Source organism: Polyodon spathula, chromosome 2 (genome assembly GCF_017654505.1).
Source record: "Polyodon spathula isolate WHYD16114869_AA chromosome 2, ASM1765450v1, whole genome shotgun sequence".
Lineage (NCBI taxonomy): Eukaryota > Metazoa > Chordata > Actinopteri > Acipenseriformes > Polyodontidae > Polyodon > Polyodon spathula.
In genome coordinates, this window is record NC_054535.1 from 105,995,453 (window position 1) to 106,016,845 (window position 21,393).

The window sequence follows — 21,393 nt, forward strand, 5'->3', positions numbered from 1 at the left end:
CATCAGCAACAGAAAACGTCCTTTTTCAACCTTCCTGCTGAGTCCTTGAAGAATGAACTGTTTGGAATCTTTAAGCTCCAAGGGGATCAGCCACTGGAACAAGCTGAGACTAAACCAGCCGTTCCAGCAGAGACCCAGATACCTGTGCCTGTGCCCAAGGTGTGTGTTCAGGAAGCAAGCCCGGAGAAGCAGGATGAGAAAGAACAATCCATGTCTAGTTCTCTCACTGAAGAGCAGATGTTATCTGTTGGTGCTGATTTGCAAGGGCCCTCTTCAGAGTCTGTTGTAGACGCTGAAGCAGAAAAAACAATTTTTGAGTCCCTGGAGGTTCAAATAAGCAAGTTATCTGGACAGGAGCCTGAAGCAGAGCAAGCCGAAGTAGATACAGCTTTAGAAACAGTGCAGGAGGATGAAACAGAGGTGCAACCTGATGATGTGGCTCTCTCAACTCCAGCTGTCTCGATTGAGGAAGCTCAGTATTCAGAAGAACCACAAGTCACTATGGAAGGCTCCCCCAGTCTGCCACAGGTGGATGGCACACAAGTTGAACCTGCTGTGGTTACAGGTGATTCCCAAGGCAAAGGAAGTGACCAGAGTGTTCCTACAATTGAAAATGCCCAAAAGGTCTCCAGCCTGATGGGGCAACCAAGTGCTGAAACATCATTTTCCAAGTCCTTCTTTGACATGCCTGGCATACCCACATCCAAGTTCTACTTTATGTCGTCCACTGGTGACAGCGGGAAGTCCTTTGGCTCATTCTTTTCAACACCATCAATTCCAAAAAGCAGTCTGCAGAAGGATGGGCGCCTGCTGTCTGGTTTCAAGAAATTTTCAGTGGGGTTCTTCGAAGAAGAAAAGACCGCCAGCAGGGAAGAACCTGCAGCCACATCCATGTTTGGGAAGAAACTAGACTTCTCCTTTCCTTGGCAAAAGGAAAGCGCTGAGCCCCTGAAGCAAGAACCCCCTGTTGTCACCTCCCAACCCTTGGCCAACGATGTCAAGCTGGTGGGTACCAGTGGTATGCCTGACAATTATACAGTAGGCACAGAACACATGGCCAGTGAGAGCAGCAAAGTTAGCATTGAGGGCAAAGATCTTAATGGTTTAGGCTCAGGCGACCACTATAGTCTTGGCCAATCAGTTCCACCCAGTCAAGACAGCTTTGAGCCCATGGAAGATACTCTAGGGGCAACAATTGAAGACTCCTTTCCAGATAGCTCAGTCGAACCTCAGATGGAGATCTCTCCTCCTGACCAGTCAGAGCCCCTAGCTGAGCATGAAAAAGACTCCCTCCCTGAACCCCTCCCCTCTGCAGAGCTCAGCCCAGGACTGGGGCAGGACGGCATGACGGGGAAGGACCTTTTGAATGTGAAAAGGCCAGTAGCAACATAATAAATGGTGGCAGTAAGCAGCCGGCCATTTATAATGCAATGATAATGAATAGTTTGAATGTATGTGGAATAAGAAACTAGCAACCCCCTTTATTCTTTGTGCTCTCCTCTTTTCTACCCCTTCCTAATTTTGAAAATGTTGTGTTTGTTTGTTGCTGTGCTTTTAGATATGAAGGGTGTACTGCATGTGCAACTGTTTTCTGACATTAGAGATGAAAATAAGAAAAAGAACACATAGGGAGAGCTGTCTTTCCAGCTGAAACTAGAATCATATGAACCTCTCTAAAATGACAGCCCATATGCAGATCTTAATGAGTATGTTGTATTTGTGAAGATCGTACTTTTTTCTATTTTGGTCAGATTGTATGTCTTTTTATTTGTTTTATATTTCTGTATTTGAACACTAAGCGTTAAGGAAAAACACACACAATTAAGAAAAGGCTGTGGAAACGGCTGTATGTTGATGCTGGTTTGCAGGGTACACATACAGTTGTTTAAATTAGTCAGATTTATTCATTAAAGGTCTATGCCTATACTTATTGATACAAAAATTATATGTGTAATCATAACGGTGTGTTTACTTGATATGATCCGGTTGACATTTCAATTTAATGAGAATAGGGTGCATTGGGAGGCTTTTGCCTTGAGTAAGCAGAGGTGCTGTACTGCTTCAGAATCAATATAGAACATATTGCATTCATTGTACTTTGGGAACTATTAGAACCGAAGACCAATTTGTGCTTGAACAACATTTGGTTAGTGTTTTTTCCATTATTTTATATATATATTTATTTTTTTTCAAGTGCCTCTTTCAGATTCTCAGTTCAGTCAAAGTGGTGTTCTTGTCTGTGATCCCATGTTTGTCATCCTCATTCCATTACAAGTGCACCTGCTGTAGCTGTGTCTGGCTTGCTTGTTTTACTGTAGGTCAATTGAAGGATAATGCTTATCCCTTTCTTTTGGGTTTATTCCACCATTTCTGCAAGAAATTGAGTATGATTCAATTGCATTTGCAAGGAGACACAGGCGCACTCTTAAACACAATACATATAAACAACAACTTGAACCAGAAAGGCCCTTAAAAATTGTGTCTGCCAGAACCATGCCCAGCTGTAGCCAGAATTGTGCACAAGCACAAAAAGGAACCACAATTCAAATGAATACATAAATACATAAACACAAATATCCAAAGCAAGCCAAAGTGAGAGTCTGAAAGGGAAGAGGAGAAATGTACTGTCACACACAAAATGACTCAAATATGCAAAATCCTGACACTTAATAGATCTTTTATGTAATTATCAATCAGTCAATCTTTATTTGATATAGCGCCTTTCATAGTGGACCCCGCGCCATCACAAAGCGCTTTACAAGATGCAGTAACAATAAGAAATATATTGTTAATATATAAACAAACACAGAATCAACACAGCAGCTCTTGAGCCTCTATTTAAAAGTTTTAGACCTCAAAAAGTAAACAGACCAAATTATGCGCGCGCACCCATCCATCTGGGACAAAAAAGCGTTGTGCTGCTTGAGAGTCAGAATCTGATGGGACAGAAGATTGTGATGGTGCCTCACTTAAACAGTACCCAACTTCCTGAAAATGTTGTGTAATGATTTTTATATAGACTGTATAAATTATATATATTTTGTTGTGACTTTCTGTTATGTGGAATGTAATAAACAAGAACCAAAACGGTGAGTTTTTTTCCCCTTCACTTTACAACGCCATTTCCACGTTTGTTTTAATTGAAGTGTTTAAAGTTCAATTTTAGTTTTAATTTGCTTGTTCAGCTGCGGAAAGGCACAAGTAAACCTCATGCTATTACTTCATGAAAGCGTGTCGATGGCCGCTGATTACTGTGAAGACGCGGCAATGGCAAGGAATGAAAAAAATAAATAAAATGCGCTTTATGTACTATTTTCGGGAATAAACACAACAACGTTTAAATTGAACTGCTATCTGGCTGCTTTTGTTTTGTAGTTAATTCACTGGGGTAAAGTAAGTCCTACACAACTTATTCTTTACTCCTGGGATATTTTTCTGTTTTAACATGTTACATATTGTAAGGTCTTGCTGTAAAATAAAGACACACACACACACACACACACACACACAGGGCCATGGCCATGCCTCCTGCCTCTGCTGCTGTGCTGTCTCTGCCTGCGTTCATCTCAATGTAATGGCTTTTATTACTTTTAGAAAACAAATGAATATATAAACGAATACTTAAATTATGAGCGAATATCCGAACATGAAAATCCAGTGCTTGTCCCAGCACTACATTTACCACATGTGGTGTGAATCTTCATTCACACTGAATAGTTTCTGTGCTCTGCTTTTTCATAAGCACAAAGAAGATGCTTTGCGGCAGGTGTGTTGTGCGGTGATGCATTGGTCCCTGTACTGTGATAGAGGGCTTCCAGGTGTTGTGTAGTGCTGTGCAGTAGTGTTACACATACCAGCTTCTGTACTTTTATGTGTGATTTAGACAACTGTACTGCTCTACTGGTTCTCATTCGGGGTTCTGGTGGCGCTCAGTCCAGTTCACAGCTTATCACTAGAAGCCACAACACACTGATTGGGGTCGTCTTTGGCACAAAGAGGTGTGTTTGTACAGTCAAGTCCACATGGGTACTGTAGACATCTGTTACCCTCTTGAATCTTTGAGACCAGCCTGGCGAACACAAATAAATAACCAAAATTCAGTTTACCTGACACTCTGATTGTCCTAAAGACTTGACTATATAGTCCCTTGAGGTTAGTGTCTGTGTCCAGCATTGCTGTAAAAGGTCCTGACGTGTTTCTCTGTCCCATTTCCGCCCCACTACAGCCCGGTGGGGAGCAGTCACTACAACTCCTCTGGTAACCTGAGCGAGGGCAGCTCCCAGCTGAGCGAACTCGACCAGGAGAGTGCGCCAGGCTCCGAGTCGGAAGAATGCCACGACCGGGAGTCCTTCCACTCCTACCACAGCACAGGCAGCTACAAGCCCAACGGCACAGACTGGGAGGAGGAGGTGGCGGCGGCCAGGGTGCGAGCCGAGGACCAGGACACCTTCACCAGACTCGAGGACAGGGGGCCGGACGTCGCCCCCGAGGGGCTCCCGGAGCCAATGCACCCCCCCGAGAGGAGGCTGAGCAAGGAGCCCAGCAGGTGAGTGGGGATGGGGAATCTGCATCTGAATTTATCTGAACTTTAATAAACTATACATCTGTTTTTAAAAGCCATGCTAGACACCATAACATGTAATCAAGTTTAACCCGATTTGAACGCATGGAACTGCATTATCCTGATTTGAAGAATTGTATGCAATTTAATGGATCATGTGCAGGGTGTTCCTCATTGTTCTTTTATAATAAGACACCATACAAAAAGGATTAAGAATTATTTTAAATCATAAAAACAATGATTGCAGTCGGCAACCACTATTTGTTTGTTTGTTTACTGTATGCTGTGTCACAGGATGACAGCTGTACTCAAGGTAACAGTGATTTCTCTTTGGGGATTTCTAATTGCTTCATGTATTGTGTGTGCTTGTCAGCTTCGTGGGTGACGCGGAACCCCCTCCTCTCTCCCTGTCAAGGATGCGGTGGTTAAAAGCCATCAACAAAGTGCGTGTGCAGGTGCAGGAGGTAGGAAAGCAGGGCTCTTCTCATCCATTTGCTGCTGCGGGTTGGGTTGGGTTGGGTTGAGCTGGCTCCCTCTTTCCTGGTTGTCCTTGAAATTCCAACCCTACTCCCCACTGGGAGATTATTCCAAAATTTCCAGAGGTGCAGGTATTTCGGGGATCAGAAGGGTCCTTTCCAGGTATGGGAATAAGACTATTGCATAGCAGTTTCACCCATTCCATTTTTTACCGGGAGCTTGATTAGCCTCAGTGTATACTGTAGGTAACAAGCTCAGGTGTGTCTTATTAAACTCACAGTAAAACCAGGAATGGATCAAACTGCTATGCAGTGAGAATCTTGTTCCCATCCCTGCATTCAAACCAGACTGGAATACGCCACAGCTGGTTTTTATTGGAATAGTTTACAGAACTGCAGAATGCTCCTGGATTTTAGTAACCTCTTTTTGAGGTTAATCCTAGGTAGTATTGATGCAATTCAGGGTGCTCTATTGACCAAAATGAGCCTGGGGTGGTTCCTGTCCTGTGGACATCCATTATGCTTCAGAGTAACCTTTTCTAACACCCTCTGATGCTCCTCACCCAGCATGTAATAGTCGAATACCCTGAGCGGTAACATGAATCTCTATGCAGACAACCTCAGATATGTTTTAGCAACATATCTCAACTAGGGTAGATAAAACCAGGAAAATGGGACCAGTACAATTTTAACAATATCCTGTTTCCAAATACAAAGGGCTACATCAATGCTGTGTGTTGCTCTTTAATTGGCTGCTAGGTGCAGTATACTGTGTCTTGGAGGATTCTCCGTTGATGACTCTTGAAGGTATTTTTTTTTGTGTGTTAAGTTTTAAAGCTGTTTGCATTCTTTTTGTTGTTGTGCCTTTTCATTTTGTTTGCTGTTTCAATAGTTTGATTTGATATCATTCAGTCACATTTAAAGTTCATGGGTTCTCCATTATGCATATTTGTTGTGGTGAGATAATATGCTGAAACATACTGTAGCTGATGTGATTGGTTGTAAATGATGTAATGGAATTGTCTTCAACACATGAAGAAGGTGCATTAGGGCTGTAGTCTTGCAAGTTTCTTTGCAATGGTGGACTTTGTGGATTCCTTACAACGTCTTTTATTAAGTGATGAATATATACATGGTCAGTTATTTTCCTTGTCAATGTCCTAACCTAAGCATGTTGTGTTTTAAAAAAAATATATATATATATAGAATAAACCAACTTTGTTTGTCTGCCAGAGAAATATATAAGTGACTCTGCAGCAGCAGTTGTTGATGCAGAGTTCACCCCCTAGTCTCTGGAAGTCGCTCTGGATAAAGGCGTCTGCTGAATGACTGAATTCATTTTGAAGAGTAAGCAGTAATGATCCCGGTCCAGGGCATTTTGAGGGGGATAATGACCAGCTGGTGGCTCGGATTTTGTTTAATGAACTCCAGCTTTAATCCTTATGTCCTGTACAGGACATTTCTAGAGAACTAACACCCTGTGCACAAACCCATGACATTGCTTACTTTCATTTCCAGTGCTGTCAGGCTTCTAAACAGGCTTCAATAATGTTTTTACCTTTCAACAATGACTTGCCTGAACCCCCTGGTAAAATTCAAGTTTACTGCATGGCAGTGACAGCTCCATAAGGTGTCTTTTATTAGACCTGCTGTGTGCTTGGCAAGCCTCTTCACTGCTGATTGCTGCACAAACGGATTATTCTAATATTCGGATTGAGCTCTTCACAGAAATCCAGGGCTGGCAATCAAGTGAGGGGCGTTGGTGGTATCGGGCTAATGTACCATTCTGAGTGAAACAAGGAAAGAAACAGCTGCTTGGGTTTGTGTGGTGCGTTAGCCCAGTCAACACCAGGGCCCCTCCTTGGTTGTCTGCACCTGATTTCTGGGGAGAGCTCAGTTCCAATAATCAGTTCACGCAGCACTACTCTCAGTTCAGCTTGGGATGTATTGTTTTCATGAGTGCTTGGTTTTTATTTTATTTGGTGTTTATCCAGCCTTTTTATTACGAATTTGCTGTCTGATTTCTTGTCACAAACTGGTGGATATTCTACAACAGGAAGCAAGTTCCCAGTATTGTGAAATGTGTTTATTTAGTGTACTCCAGTCTCATGGCAAAACACGCTCATGTTGTTGAATTGTGATCTTCGTTCACTCATTCTGACCAGTTACTCTGAATGTAAGCCCAAGCAATGATATACAGGAGGCTGTGTGGTTCAGTGGTTAAAGAAACAGGCTTATAACCAGGAGGTCCCCAGTTCAAATCCAAGCTCATCCACTGACTCACTCCTTATGTTCAGCCTTTCAGGTGTGACGTTGTTGTAAGTGATTCTGCAGCTGATGGTCCACTGTGAAAGGCGCTATATATAAATTATTAGTATTACTACGAGCAAAGAATACAATCACACCGGTCACTCGACGGGTCCCACTTTTTTGACACTGTGGAAAAACACATTTTACATTTCAGAGAGCTGTGATTGTAATTGTAAGAGTTTCAGGTGACAGATTGTTGGTTGTAGAGGTAAGAGACTTTAGATCAGTGCCCACTGTTAAAACCATTGCCTTTGATAACTTAAGATGATGCATTTGCACTGCTGGCTTCAATTCTCTGTTCCTTATTAACTTCCAGATGATTTACTGAACCCTACTGTTATAAAGTCTGGCGTTGATTTGCAGTGGCAGCTCATCTTTTCAACTAAAAAGATAAAACAAAATAATACTTATATGTAAAAATCCTGCTATGGCAGTGAAGAAGAATGAGGAAGTCCTATTCGAAAAGGCCTTCGAAAGACCCTGCTCTGTCTGACTGTACAACAGGATAGGGTTTTTCATTCAAAATAAAAAAGAAAGTGTTGTCTTCATTTTAGTTGAAAGCCGTGGGAACTGGGATGTGAATTAGCATTCACCATTTCTGGGGGATTTACAATCCTGAAAGATATCTTCTGAAATAAATACATTTATTTGGCAGGATCGACTGCACCTGCGGCTGTCTTCCATCACAAGGAATTTGCATAGAACCCATTGGGGAACCAAAACTATTCAAGAAAAGCAGAACGATTTAAGATGCTTTTATTTTGTCCTTTTGCCAGTTGTGAAAGAGAAAAAGGCCCAAGTGCCTGTACTGATAGGTAGTATTTGTATTTGCTGTCAGACTGTGCAGATACATACATCACACATACATTTGTTCAGTCCGATGATCCTGTAAGGTGTGTGTCATGATAACAAGATCAAAAGCACAACATAGCTCATAGTACTGTAGTTCACCATATGGTTCTTGAATGAAGAATACATTTGTTTTATAGTTACATATATAAATACATATTCTCCCTGTTCCATTACGTTTGCGTCCTTTTAAAAATGGTCCACCATTAAATGACTGGATATATCCCAACGTTTTCGTGTGGTCGTTTACATTTCACAGAAAATAAGAAACACTGTAATGTGTGGTTTTGGTTGTATCAGGAAATATCTTTAGTGTGTAATTAAAAGTAGGGTGTTAGCTGAGCTTCACACTTCCGCTGATCTCTGTTAATAAGAAGGGAACAACAAAAAAAGAGGCCATGTGTGTGTGTTGATAGCGACATGCTGAGCAGTGGAGTAGCGCTGCATTTTACAGAGCCAGATCCCTGCCAAAGTTTCTGTCACGCGTGTGACGTCACCATCAGAGTAACGATCTCATGTTCAAGACCTAATTTCCATTTCTGCCAGTCCGTTTTATTTAATTGAAAATATATGCAACACTAATTATTTGCTGCTTCATATATTATAATAAAAACTAATTTATTTAAAACTCTCAACTCACCTTCCATTAAACCAAGCAACAAGGCACGTCCAAGTGGGTCCATCAAAGTTTCCACAATGGGTCGCTCCAGTACGCCACTCAGTGGATGCAGCCACTCTTGTCCTGGTTTCGTCAGCTGAGTGGTGACTTTGCAACCAAAGAGTAACGTAACTTGTGGGATCCCATTGTGTAAGTGAGAGTCCATGAAAGATACCTGACACATCAGAATTCTTGAGCGTGTTGGTGATATTATTAGGTTCATATGGCTAAATCCTCACATTCTGCAGAGCTGCATGCTATTAGTTGTGTACAGCTCAGCAAAGGTTGTAATTCTTGAAGAGTTACCTTTGTTGACATAATCTCTGTAGGCAATTTAAACCGCTTGCAGAGAAGATACCTCTGATTCCTCATACCCTGAAGAAAGCTCAGCTGGCCTGTACTCCAGCTCAAGAACTCGTATCTGTTCAATTAGAGACATAGCTCGATTGAGCCCGGGATGCTGAACAAATCCTTTCTATCAAGATGTAGTGAAAATCCAACTTTTCAGATTATTAATGAGACTGGTAAACTGCTGACGATTTGATGCTAATGATGTTTTTGTTACAAGTCAGCAAAACAGTCCTCCTACAATCTCAGCCCCAAGAGTTTTTATACCCGTCATTTCATCCTTCAAAGAAGCGTGTGCTGTGATGAATCAGCTCGTCGGCCTTGGATCCAGTTGGTCTGCCATGGATAAGCTGGTCTGCCATGGATAAGCTGGTCTGCCATGGATAAGCTGGTCTGCCATGGATAAGCTGGTCTGCCATGGATAAGCTGGTCTGCCATGGATAAGCTGGTCTGCCATGGATAAGCTGGTCTGTGTACACAGTTGTTGAGGTGGGTTTTTGTAAACATTCGGAGAGCAGGGCAAGTTCATTCAATGTACCATACATAAGAGCTAAACACAAAAGAAACTGCTTCCAAGACAGATGTTTTAAACACACCATTGTATGTTTTTTCTGTCTGACAATGATCTTCTTTCATCTTTCATAGCAAAATGAAAGTGAGCACACAATGCTTTATAGTGGTGCCATGCGGCGTAAATCGTTTGAAATGAACTTGCTACACATCTGGTGCTTAAAATACGACCGATCTTGGTAACGCTGTGTAACACAATTTTTGTTCCTGGGTAGTAAGTGTTATTTCCTAATTGCTTATGCCTCAAAAGTATAGAACGTGGCTATTATTCCCCACAAACTTTGCTTTTGTGACCAGGACAGTGATATTTCAAAATATCACTATTTCCAGTGGGAAAATGGGCAAATGTGTGTCTTTTCGTTCACATAAAGTCAGAAAAAAACAACATATGAATCCAAATTAACATGTATTTATACTAAAGTAATACAAAGATGACTACAAAAGATTTAGAAGTGAGTTGTTTTTCGAGATCTACAATTATACTGTAAATGAAAAAGGTCTGTCATTTTGTAATATGCAGAACGGAAAATTCCACTTTTTAAATGAGGCGCATTCAGGCTGTCACACATTTTTTCAAGAGTGTGCTTTTTTTAGTTTTTCAAAATACGCTGGGCTGTAATGTGAGCTCTTGACTGTTTGTGCTCCACAGTTTTCGGCAGCACTACTCCCTTGATGCTCAGACTAGAGAGTGCAGTATGTCACTGCTTTGGAAAAGAGCATAGCTACATCAAGGGAGAGTGGGAGGGGTGTGTGTGTGTGTGTGTGTGTGTGTGTGTGTGTGTGTGTGTGTGTGTGTGTGTGTGTGTGTGTGTGTGTGTGAGTGTAGGCCTACTTAGTGGTTTAACCATTTAATCCCTGATTTTAGAGAACATTACCACCTGGCAGTTTACCGTTTTGGGAAGGTTAGCGGTATCTTAGAGACAAAGTGTGCTATCAACTGTCCTTTAATCACGGTTTTATTGCGATCAGGAACTGGTAAACAGTGTCTTTGTTCTTTGTTATTTTAAACACTTTAAATATGTAATTTGCAGATTTAGTAACATTTTCAAGTAGAACATTTTTTTTCAAGCACGACAAATAAAATAAATAAAAATGAAAAAACACCACCCAAAAAAAAGAATGGTTTGTTCTGTGTGTGGCTGTGAATAGAGCAGAGTTTCTGCTGTGCGGCCGCCACTGTGATTTCTGTATGGCCACAGCAGCTTCCACAGCAACTCTTCTCTAAACTGACCTTTACTTTAATCAGCGCTGCTATGCAGCTTTCATTCAGAGCAGCTCAGTGCTGTTCTTGTCTTTTGTCTTGCATTGCAAATCTCAGCTGTTTCCCTGTGTCAGTGCTGATTGGTCGATCGACATTCAGGTAATTCCCAATCACAGTGCTAGTTTTTCTAGGAGTTTGTAATGGATACTTCCGCTAAAAAGATGGATGAGGCTAGGCTTTTGTAGAGCAACATCAATATAGTGGCATGGACATCAGAATTTTTTTCAAGAAATCAGTATCTAAGCTATTCAATCAGCTGTAATTTGCAATACCACTGCATCATTATTGTTATTGTTTTGGTATAATATTATAATTCATATTTATTTTCTTTGTGTTTTTTGTCACTGTATTTCTGTATATACTTCATTTCTAATGTGTTGTCAAGGTCCTACCTGTGAGAGAGCAATTCTTTCTGGGCTTGTTTGCAGATGTCTATGCTCTGTGTTTATTTTATAGGGTGTATTTATGATCTTTACGATTAAAAGCATTGCAGAACTTAATACATTGGTTCTATTTTGCAGGGGATTGTGCAGCATGTGCTTGAAACAGGAAAGTAAAAGTAGTTTTTGTATTCATTTAACTGTAATACATTAGTAATGTACTTTAGCTTGAGTATTATAACTTTATGTGCTTGATTCTAGTTTTTTGTCTACAGACACAGACATCCAAGTTTGATTTGTTGTCAGAGTAATAATAATAATAACCTTGCAAAATACCTGATTTATGTCTCCAGTTTGTCATGAGGAAGGCAGTACAGAGCAGAGGGGTCGCTGTCATTTCTAATAAGAAACACGTTGGCTTTAACACAGAAGTAAATGAAAACCATTTAGAAGTGCATATGTCTATTTTCTTTATTTTTCATATGATATGAAGTATTTTAGGAAGAATTAGCAGGTGGCCACAAAAGCCTTTGATTTGAGAACCACTGGAATAGAAGAAGATTCATTTCTATAAATCCACTGTTAGGAATCCTAACATCGAGTTCGTTAAAACCTCAAGTATTACTGAAAACTTTAAAAACCTACGAAGCCTGTATATCTTGTATATGTAACACAGCCTGCTGTTAGTGCTGAAGGTACAGTAGCCACCAGGCACACTCAGTTAGAGCGAAGTTGCATCTGAGTTCCTAACTGGTTTAAACAAAATGAAGTGTGACGCACTGAACAGATGCCTCCTCTGACATGCTGTGTGTGCTGAATCACCTGCAGCCCTGCTGCCTTTTGTGAGTGGACCCTGCACTCCTAACAGTAATGGCTAAAGAGGGTTCAACGCACTGTGAAATGTAAGGCCCCTGGAATGAGTTACAGATCAAGAGAAGGGTTTGGAGGTGACCCACTTCTTCCTTTTTAAGTGCAGTAAAGGCCAGTAAAGGCTTTCAGCCCAACTAGAGAGAGCGGTCAGGGGTGGAGAAATGTGATGCTCGAGAACACAAAGTAAAACACATTCCAACATCCATCAGTGGAAGGGAACCCAGACATCTGAGCGGCTCGTTCATTTTAAAAGCACTGATTTTACATTTAGGTAGGCTTAAGTGGATATCACTTTGACATGGAAGTAATGAAACAGATAACCTCATGAGGCAATGATGTGACCGCAGCTAATTGTATCTGTGATCCTTAGCCAGGTTGATCATCTTACTAGGAGTGGGGTAACTTGTTGCTGCATTACTTGCCTGATCCTTGCGGTTATCACAATAATACAACTGTCAGCACTCGCTTTTCCAACCTTTCCTGTTCCAGGTCCCACTGACGGATAAATGAGAGTGGTGGTTTAATGAAACGTCCACTAGATTGCGAGGCTGAACCAGAAAAAACAAAATATCTAACCCCACTACACCAGGAATAATCAATAAAACCACATACAATTTGTATAAACATGTAATTGCCAAACAACATTACATTTACAATAACATACATCCAAATTATACTTCATTTGAAGTTACAGCACTTGAAAACAACATTCACAGTACAGTAATGTACTGTATATAAATGGTACTTCAACAAGCAAGGAAAAACATATTAAAAACAGCAAACATATAAAGCTTTGTGGCAGAGTGACCCCCCCCCCCCTTTATGTTTATTAGTGTTTTATGTTGTATGTAGTGTGTTAATGTTGGTGTTTATGTATAAAATACACAGGATATAAATATGGGTTATGAACATGAGTGTTTAATATGTATATTTGTATTTAGGCATGAGGATTGCACAGCACTTCATGTGCAGGTAAAAGGTAATAATATGTGAGCACGGGGAATTGCACTTTATTAATTCACGTGCAGTTGTACCAAGACTCCAATTGAATGATTGATTAGCAATCGAGTCTCGGTACAGCTGCATAAAAGCAGCATGTTGTCACTCACTCGGGGTTGTGTGTTCAGTGAGTGGAGAACGGGTGAGAGAGAAGAGAGTTAATTTAAAAATACAGCAATTGCTACAGCATGCTGGCTAAAAACAAGCACGGTACTTGTTTGTTGGGTTCGTCCACGTCCGTTTTGCGTTTTGTCTATTTGTTTGTTTGGCCAACGCATCCTTTGTTTTGTATGTCTTTTGTTTGTTCAAATCTTTTGTTTGATTATTTAATAAATATACTGACCGCCATAACGTCTCGGTTTTCATCCGCCAGTCCTTGTTGTGGAGTGTGTTTCTGGTCTGACGTCACCCCTGCAAAAATAAAAAATGTTATGTTTTACAAAAATACAAATATTATTCATTTTAAGCCATTCTTGAGTGCAGTTTTCATTTGTGTGAAAAATTAGTATATAATGAGTCAGATGCTTTTCTTATTGTATTTCGCCCAAACTGCACAAGATGACAAGGCTTATACAGTAAGAGACACATGCACACAACGCATTAACGTTGTGTAACGGAAAAATCCAGACAGTCAGAAAACGCATGTCGGTTGTATGTAGTATTTTATAGTAGAATCAGTCTGTTACAGCGCTGAATGACGGTCAGATGAGAGTGATGGATCAGAGGCAGATAAATGGGTGCTGACTGTACAGTAAGATGTGATTGTGCTTGTTAGTTTATAGGAAGGAAGCTGTGGGTTAGAGTTCACATTCTAATCAAACATTCCAAGGTTTTATCTAGTGCCATCAGTCAGTTTGTAGTCAGATAACCCGACTATTCTGCTCCTCTGAAGTGAATCAAAGCGAGACTCCAACTCTGGTATTATAGTCATAATAATAATAAAAAAAACATCTATACGCACATTGTTTCACTAATTTTTTTTTTTTTTTTTGCTTTGCATTGTTAGAAAGAAATAATGGCCTTTTAAAAATTAAAAACAAAAATGAAATTGTTGGAAACATTTTCTTGATTGCCAGGATCATTGAAATCGTCGGTTGTCATAGCAACATGAGACTGTGTCTCATTTGTCAAGTTGTGATCAGTAAAGCTATTTACAGAGAATTGTGTTCTGAGTTACAGTCAAAGTGGCAGGGAAGAAAGAGGCACATGAGAGAAGATGAAAGGGAATTAGGAATGGTTTGAGTGTGCTCTCTGTCTCCTGAAGGAGCTTCCTGAGCAATCATTCTGCTGTTACAGAAAATAAAAGGGTTTCCTAAAAACACCTACTACTTCAACAGCTTTATGGTTGTATATCATAGTCATTCTGTATTGTGCTTTGGCCAAATGCTGTGTTTAACTGGAATGACTAGCACACAGCATGTACACACTAAAACAATGGGCGACATTTTAAGGAAGAATTCACAAGGGAGATTTTGCACAATGGAAATGTTATAAAACTAGCATGCAAAAAAATAAAAAATCTTCAAAACTGAACATGTAAATATTTTAGTTTTTTATTTAAAATTCCTAGGGCAAATTGGGTAATTGATTGTCAATCTATCCTGGCAATGTGTAAAGCAAGCGCAGGGAGAATGCATAATAAAAGCTTTGTGAATTTGCAAAATCTAGATGTTTTTCCATAAAGGTAAATGCTGACTCCAACCCCATTCTGGTAAATGAGAGCTGCATGATTTCTTTAAAATGTCCTTGCAGCAGGGAGAGATCTGTGCTGACTCTGCCGGCATGTTCACAGGGCTGCAGGAAGAGGGCGGCAGTCGTCCAACAACCACCTGTGAATCATGGCAGTGACACGGGGAGGTGGGAAAGTGAGTGTGTGGACTTTCCTCCTCTCTGAATGGCTGAGAGGCGAGTCTTGGGAGATTGTTGGTCCTATAAAATAACGCTCTGCTGTTTCCTCAGGTCTGCCCTTTAAACGCGCCGAGAGTGCGGAAGCACTGGTCGAGGACCGAGAACCAGTCGGGAGAAACCGAAACTGAGTGTGTCAGAGCGAGACAGTAAGAGCGGGGAACCCTTGGGCAGACCCCGGAGTATTGTAACGGAGCAGGCTAGTTAGCTGGCAGTGTAGGATGGTGATCCGGGTTGCACGGGTAGTGGCGACTGGGATATAGCTGTCAAGTGCAGCCCCTTTTGTTTGTAGTTTTGTTATTGTGTTATTTTTCCCTTGTTATTTTTGCCTTCTGTTTTCATTATTATTTCTTTGAGCACCTGCAAGGCGCCGGTATTGTGTACCGTCGCTTGGTATGCACGTGGTTCTGTTTACCATCTTTGGTAAATCAGACCACGGACCCCCAGCGCCATCTGCGGGATAAACTTAAAAACAACACCCCGAAAATAAAACTGGGCACCTGTGTGGTGTTGCCAAATCCACCTGTCTGTCTCCTGTGTCAGTGAATTACCCACCACCCTTCCACATGTGGTGTCAGAAGTGGGATTCACTGGCACTGCCCCAAGCAGTGCAGCTACAGGAGCAGACTAGCGATGGATGCCACCCAGTTTTCCGCAATGATGGACCTCCTGTGACAGATGCTCACCGCGGCAATGCAGGGGGCGGCTAGACCCGCAGCTCCAGACCACTCCCTACAGAGACCCACCAAAATGACGGCAGAGGATCGACCTGACGCCTCCTTGGAGGTGTTCGAGGCCATGGCGATCTCGGCCGCGTGGCCCCAAGCCCAGTGGGCTAGCTGTTTGTTGCCCCAACTCACCGGGGAGGCTCAAGCAGCTGCGAGGATGCTGTCCCCGGAGCACATGCTGGATTACCCCCTGCTGAAGGCAGCCATCCTGAATCGTGTGGGGGCCACACCGGAGGGCTACCGTAAGAAATTCCGGGAGGAGCAGTTTGCGGCGGGGGAGCATCCCCGAGCTATTGCCCACCGGTTAAAGGATTATGCCATGGGCTGGCTGAACCCGGACGCGGTCACCAAAGCCAGGTTGGTAGAGCTGGTCGTGGTGGAGCGGTTTCTGGAGTGTCTAGCCCCGGGACTTTGGCTATGGGTCCAGCGGCAGGCACCAGATACTCTGGATCGGGCGGTCGAACTAGCCGAGCAGTACCAGGCAGCGGAGCCAACGCCTGCGAAACTGCCGGGGAGGAGTGCGGCTACTGGATCGTTCCCTCAACTGGCCCCGGAGAGGGCGAAGGGACTGGGGGGAAGGGGTAGTCCAGGATTTGGTCGGCCGTTGTCGGCGGGAGCTCCCGGCCCTGGGAATGGGGCAGGGTGGGGATACCTACGGGCTGCTGCAGTGTCAGACTGGGGTCTCGCGCGGACGTCTTATCGGCGAGCTCCTTTTATGGCTCCAATGTTTCCCCCTTTTGCCAAAACTTCGGGGGGAGAAACTAGCCCACCGAGGTGTTGGATGTGCAGGGAGGTGGGCCACCTCGCCCGGGATTGCCCCGTGATGGAGTGTGACCTCAGCCGACCAGGTAGGTGCGTTTAATTACCTCAGTCACTTCAGCACACAGGTTTTGTTATTCCTGTGACAGTGGATGGTACAAAAACCCAGGCTCTCCTGGATTCAGGGTGTGGTCAGTCTCTAGTACAGGAGAGCCTAATCATAAACGTGTATTGGGACGGGTGCATATTAAATGTATTCATGGCGATGTCCGCTCCTATCCCAAGATCAATGTGTGTATGACTATTGGCCAGCAGGTGACGCAGGTGCAGGTAGGATTATGTCCTCGATTGCCGGTACCAGTAGTTCTGGGACGGGACTGTGAGCAGTTTAAAGATTGGTTGGCTGCCCTGACAGCCCCGTCCTCTTTATTGGCTAAGAAAGTGGAAGTAATTGGAGAGATTTTTCCCTTTCGCAATCCAGAATGGTTTTGCCATAAATTTAAACCCCGTAAAACTAAACGGGAGCGTCGGATCACTCAGAATGAGGGCTGGCAATGGAGGGAGTCGGAGAAGTTTCAGGTGGGGGCGGTTGGTGAAGAGTCCGGGGGGGAGGTTGAGGAGCCAGCGCAGGGGTCTGGCTTGGCTGCCTCTGCTCGGGATCGACCTGACCCCGAGTTGGAAGCCATGGGAGCTGATTTCTTAGCTCGCTCCCGTGACTTCCGACTCGAGCAAGGGCATGACGACGTGCTGGGCTGGCTCTTTGACCAAGCAGCGGTAGTTAATGGTCGGATGGTCGAGCCCAGACGCGCCGCCACGTACCCCAACTTTGAAATTGATTGAGACCTGCTGTACCGTGTTGATAAATTACCCCAGACCGGTGAAGTGCGTCATCAGTTGCTCATTCCTCAGCCCTTTAAGGAGGATTTGTTGCAGCTGGCTCACGCTATTCCCCTGTCTGGTCATTTGGGAAGGGACAAAACTAAAGCAAGGCTTGTGTCACGGTTCTTCTGGCTGGGACTGGATGGCGATGTCAAGTGGTTTTGTGAGCGTTGTGGGGAATGTCAAAAAGCCAGCCCTAGAGCCGTTCCACAAGCCTCACTGGTGCCTTTGCCCCTAGTGGAAGCTCCATTTGAGCGTATTGGGATGGACATAGTTGGGCCATTAGAGAGGAGCGTGGCAGGATACACCCACCTACTTGTCATTCTGGATTACGCTACGCGTTATCCAGAGGCAATTCCCCTCCGATCTATGTCCGCTAAGTCTGTTGCCAACGAGCTTGTTATTCCCAAGGAGATACTAACCAATCAAGGCACCAATTTTATGTCCCGGCTAATCTGCAGAACATGTAAGCTTTTGGGAATTAAGACCATTAGGACCTCGGCGTTTCATCCTCAGACCGACTGTTTGGTGGAACGCTTTAGTAAGACCCTTAAGAACATGTTGCGCAGATTTATTCGTAGTGATGTGCGTTACTGGGACCAGCTGATTCCTCCCCTTCTCTTTGCGATCAGAGAGGTTCCCAAGGCTTCGACGGGGTTTTCACCATTCGAGCTGCTGTATGGGCGGAGACCCTGGGGCGTGCTCGTTCTGGTCAGAGAGATGTGGGAGGAGCAGCAGGACAATTCGACCAATACCGTCCGGTATGTGTTGGACCTGCGCAAGCGTCTTGAGTCTGTTGGGAAATGGGCACATGACAATTTGCAGCAGGCACAGCACAGACAGGAGACACAATATAACCGAGGAGCCCGGTTGCGCACATTTCAGCCGGGGGATAACGTACTTCTGTTATTACCCAGTTCTGAGACAAAACTCTTGGCTAAGTGGCAAGGACCCTTTGAGGTTACACGCCAGGTTGGGAAGGTGGACTATGAGATCTGCCAGCCGGAGCGACGGACAGAGAAACACATTTATCATATCAATCTCTTAAAGCCTTGGTTGCAGCCAGAGGCGTTGTTAGTGGCGCATGCAGATGACGTCACGGACCTGAGACCTGATCTTTCTGTGTTGGCAAGAAAAGGATCGGTACAGATTGCTGAGAATCTGACACCAACGCAGAAATGTCAGGCTCACGGTCTGGTGGCGGAGTTTCCTGACGTGTTCTTTTCCGTCCCGGGGCAGACTCGAGTAGCCCATCATCACATTGATATTGAGCCGGGGGCGGAAATTGACGAAATGCTGAGACTGGGGGTAATAGAAGAGTCCCAAAGTGACTGGAACAGTCCAATCGTTTTAGTTGATAGGCCAGACGGGTCAACTCGATTTTGCATTGATTTCAGATGAATCAATGAGAAATCGAAATTTGACGCTTATCCGATGCCCCGGGTAGATGAGTTGCTGGAGCGTCTAGGCACAGCTCATTTTATGACGACACTGGATTTAACGAAGGGGTACTGGCAGATACCCCTGACTCCGGAATCTAGAGAGAGGACGGCGTTTTCGACTCCCTTCGGGTTGTACCAATTTAGGACCATGCCCTTTAGGTTGCACGGAGCCCCCGCCACTTTCCAGCGGATGATGGATCGCATCTTGCGGCCCCATCAGCAGTACGCCGCTGCTTACATAGATGACGTGGTTATCCACAGTGAGGATTGGCCGAGTCATCTGTGTAAGGTAGCGGCGGTGCTGCAATCCTTGCGGGAGGCGGGGCTCACTGCTAACCCAAAGAAGTGTGCCATTGGGAAGAGTGAGTCGGAGTATTTGGGGTATCGAGTAGGGGGCGGCCAGATCAGACCGCTAGTTGCTAAGGTGAAAGCCTTGGCTGACTGGCCGGTTCCTACAACCAAAACCCAGGTGCGCTCTTTCTTGGGACTAGCGGGCTATTATAGAAAATTCATCCCGAACTTCGCTACGCTCGCTGCTCCCTTGACAGACCTCACCCGGAAGGCTGCCCCAAATACAGTTCAGTGGACGGAGTCGTGCCAGAGGGCTTTTCTCGCCTTGAAGTGGAGGCTGTGTAGTAAGCCAGTGCTATGCAGCCCGGATTTTGGTAAGAGGTTCACCCTGCAGACGGATGCGTCAGAGACAGGTCTCGGGGCAGTGTTGTTGCAGGAGGTTCGGGGAAGCGAGCACCCAGTCCTGTATATCAGCAGGAAGCTCCTTCCCCGCAAGAAAAATTATAGCACCATCGAGAAGGAGTGTCTCGCAGTAAAATGGGCAGTCGAGTCACTCCGGTACTACCTCCTGGGGCGACACTTCACCCTGGTTACAGATCATGCCCCCTTAGCATGGCTTCACCGGATGAAAGATAACAATGCCAGAATCACACGGTGGTACTTGGCCTTACAGCTCTATGCCTTCAGGGTAGTCCACCGAGCAGGAAAGCTGCATCAAAACGCAGACTTTTTCTCTCGGGAAGGCATGGGGGTGTAAGATTTTCAAATGAACCGGTGGTGTCATTCTGAGGGGAAGGATATGTAGCAGGGAGAGATCTGTGCTGACTCTGCTGGCGCGTTCACAGGGCTGCAGGAAGAGGGCGGCAGTCGTCCAACAAATGCCTGTGAGTCACGGCAGTGAGACGGGGAGGTGGGAAAGTGAGTGTGTGGACTTTCCCCCTCTCTGAATGGCTGAGAGGCGAGTCTTGGGAGATTGTTGGTCCTATAAAATAACGCTCTGCTGTTTCCTCAGGTCTGCCCCTTGAACGCGCCGAGAGTGCAGAAGCACTGGTCGAGGACTGAGAACCAGTCAGGAGAAACCGAAACTGAGTGTGTCAGAGCGAGACAGTGAGAGCGGGGAACCCTTGGGCAGACCCCGGAATATTGTAACGGAGCAGGCTAGTTAGCTGGCAGTGTAGGACGGTGATCCGGGTTACACGGGTAGCGGCGACTGGGATATAGCTGTCAAGTGCAGCCCCTTTTGTTTGTAGTTTTGTTACTGTTTTATTTTCCCTTGTTATTTTTGCCTTCTGTTTTCATTATTATTTCTTTGAGCACCTGCAAGGCGCCGGTATTGTGTACCATCGCTTGGTATGCCCGTGGTTCTGTTTGCCATCGTTGGTAAATCAGACCATGGACCCACAGCGCCATCTGCGGGATAAACTTAAACAGCACCCCGAAAATAAAACTGGGTACCTGTGCGGTGTTGCCAAATCCACCTGTCTGTCTCCTGTGTCAGTGAATTACCCACCACCCTTCCACAGTCCTCAACAAAAAAGACACAAGCTGCATCAAAGATTAAAAATTTAAAACGTGGACTTAAATATTCTACAATTTAGCATTTACTGTTTTTAAGGTAAGCATTTATATTATGGAACATTTGTTGTAAATTAAATCAAGAAAAAATTATCCATTTTGAACAACAACACTATTTTACTGCTTTAATAAATATTATGTTTTGCTATGAAATATTTTGAAACCTGTTTTTAGACCAAGAAATAAGCCTTTTTTACTGTGATAAAAATACAGCCCCAATCGTGAGTCCTGAAATGAAGCTTCCGCAATGCTGGTGAGTTTGTGCTTTCAGAAAGACGCTTTGTTGACTCTGCATGCTACTTAAAAAAATACAAAACAATGTCCCCTCTAGTGACAGCGCTTCTGTTGGAAGCAAACATCAATTTTCTGAGGTGCATTAGGTGAGCACACCTCCCTTTGAGTACTCCAGTCAGCTTGCAAGCAGGACACTGAGGGCTTACCACAGGACTTCTCTTGCTGAAGGATTGTGTTTTTCTGTCTCAATGCATTATAACTGCATTGGCAGGTACTTTATCTTTTCAGCTGCGTGTTT

At 44.0% G+C, this 21,393-nt stretch overlaps 2 protein-coding genes across 3 annotated transcripts in view; both read left to right on the forward strand.

Annotated features, from left to right (window-relative positions):
* The window catches only part of LOC121327384 (protein unc-13 homolog B-like), a 137,243-nt gene extending 132,693 nt beyond the window's left edge, over positions 1-4,550 (forward strand). Inside the window, exon 10 of the mRNA XM_041271404.1 lies at positions 4,226-4,550. Within this exon, the coding sequence (XP_041127338.1) occupies positions 4,226-4,550 (325 nt within the window). The remainder of the gene's footprint in view (positions 1-4,225) is intronic.
* A 403-nt stretch (positions 4,551-4,953) lies between these two features.
* The window catches only part of LOC121306654 (protein unc-13 homolog B), an 88,814-nt gene continuing 72,374 nt past the window's right edge, over positions 4,954-21,393 (forward strand). For both annotated transcript variants that reach the window (XM_041238521.1, XM_041238531.1), the window contains exon 1: positions 4,954-5,025. In XM_041238521.1, the coding sequence (XP_041094455.1) occupies positions 4,978-5,025 (48 nt within the window). In that variant the 5' untranslated portion in view covers positions 4,954-4,977. The remainder of the gene's footprint in view (positions 5,026-21,393) is intronic.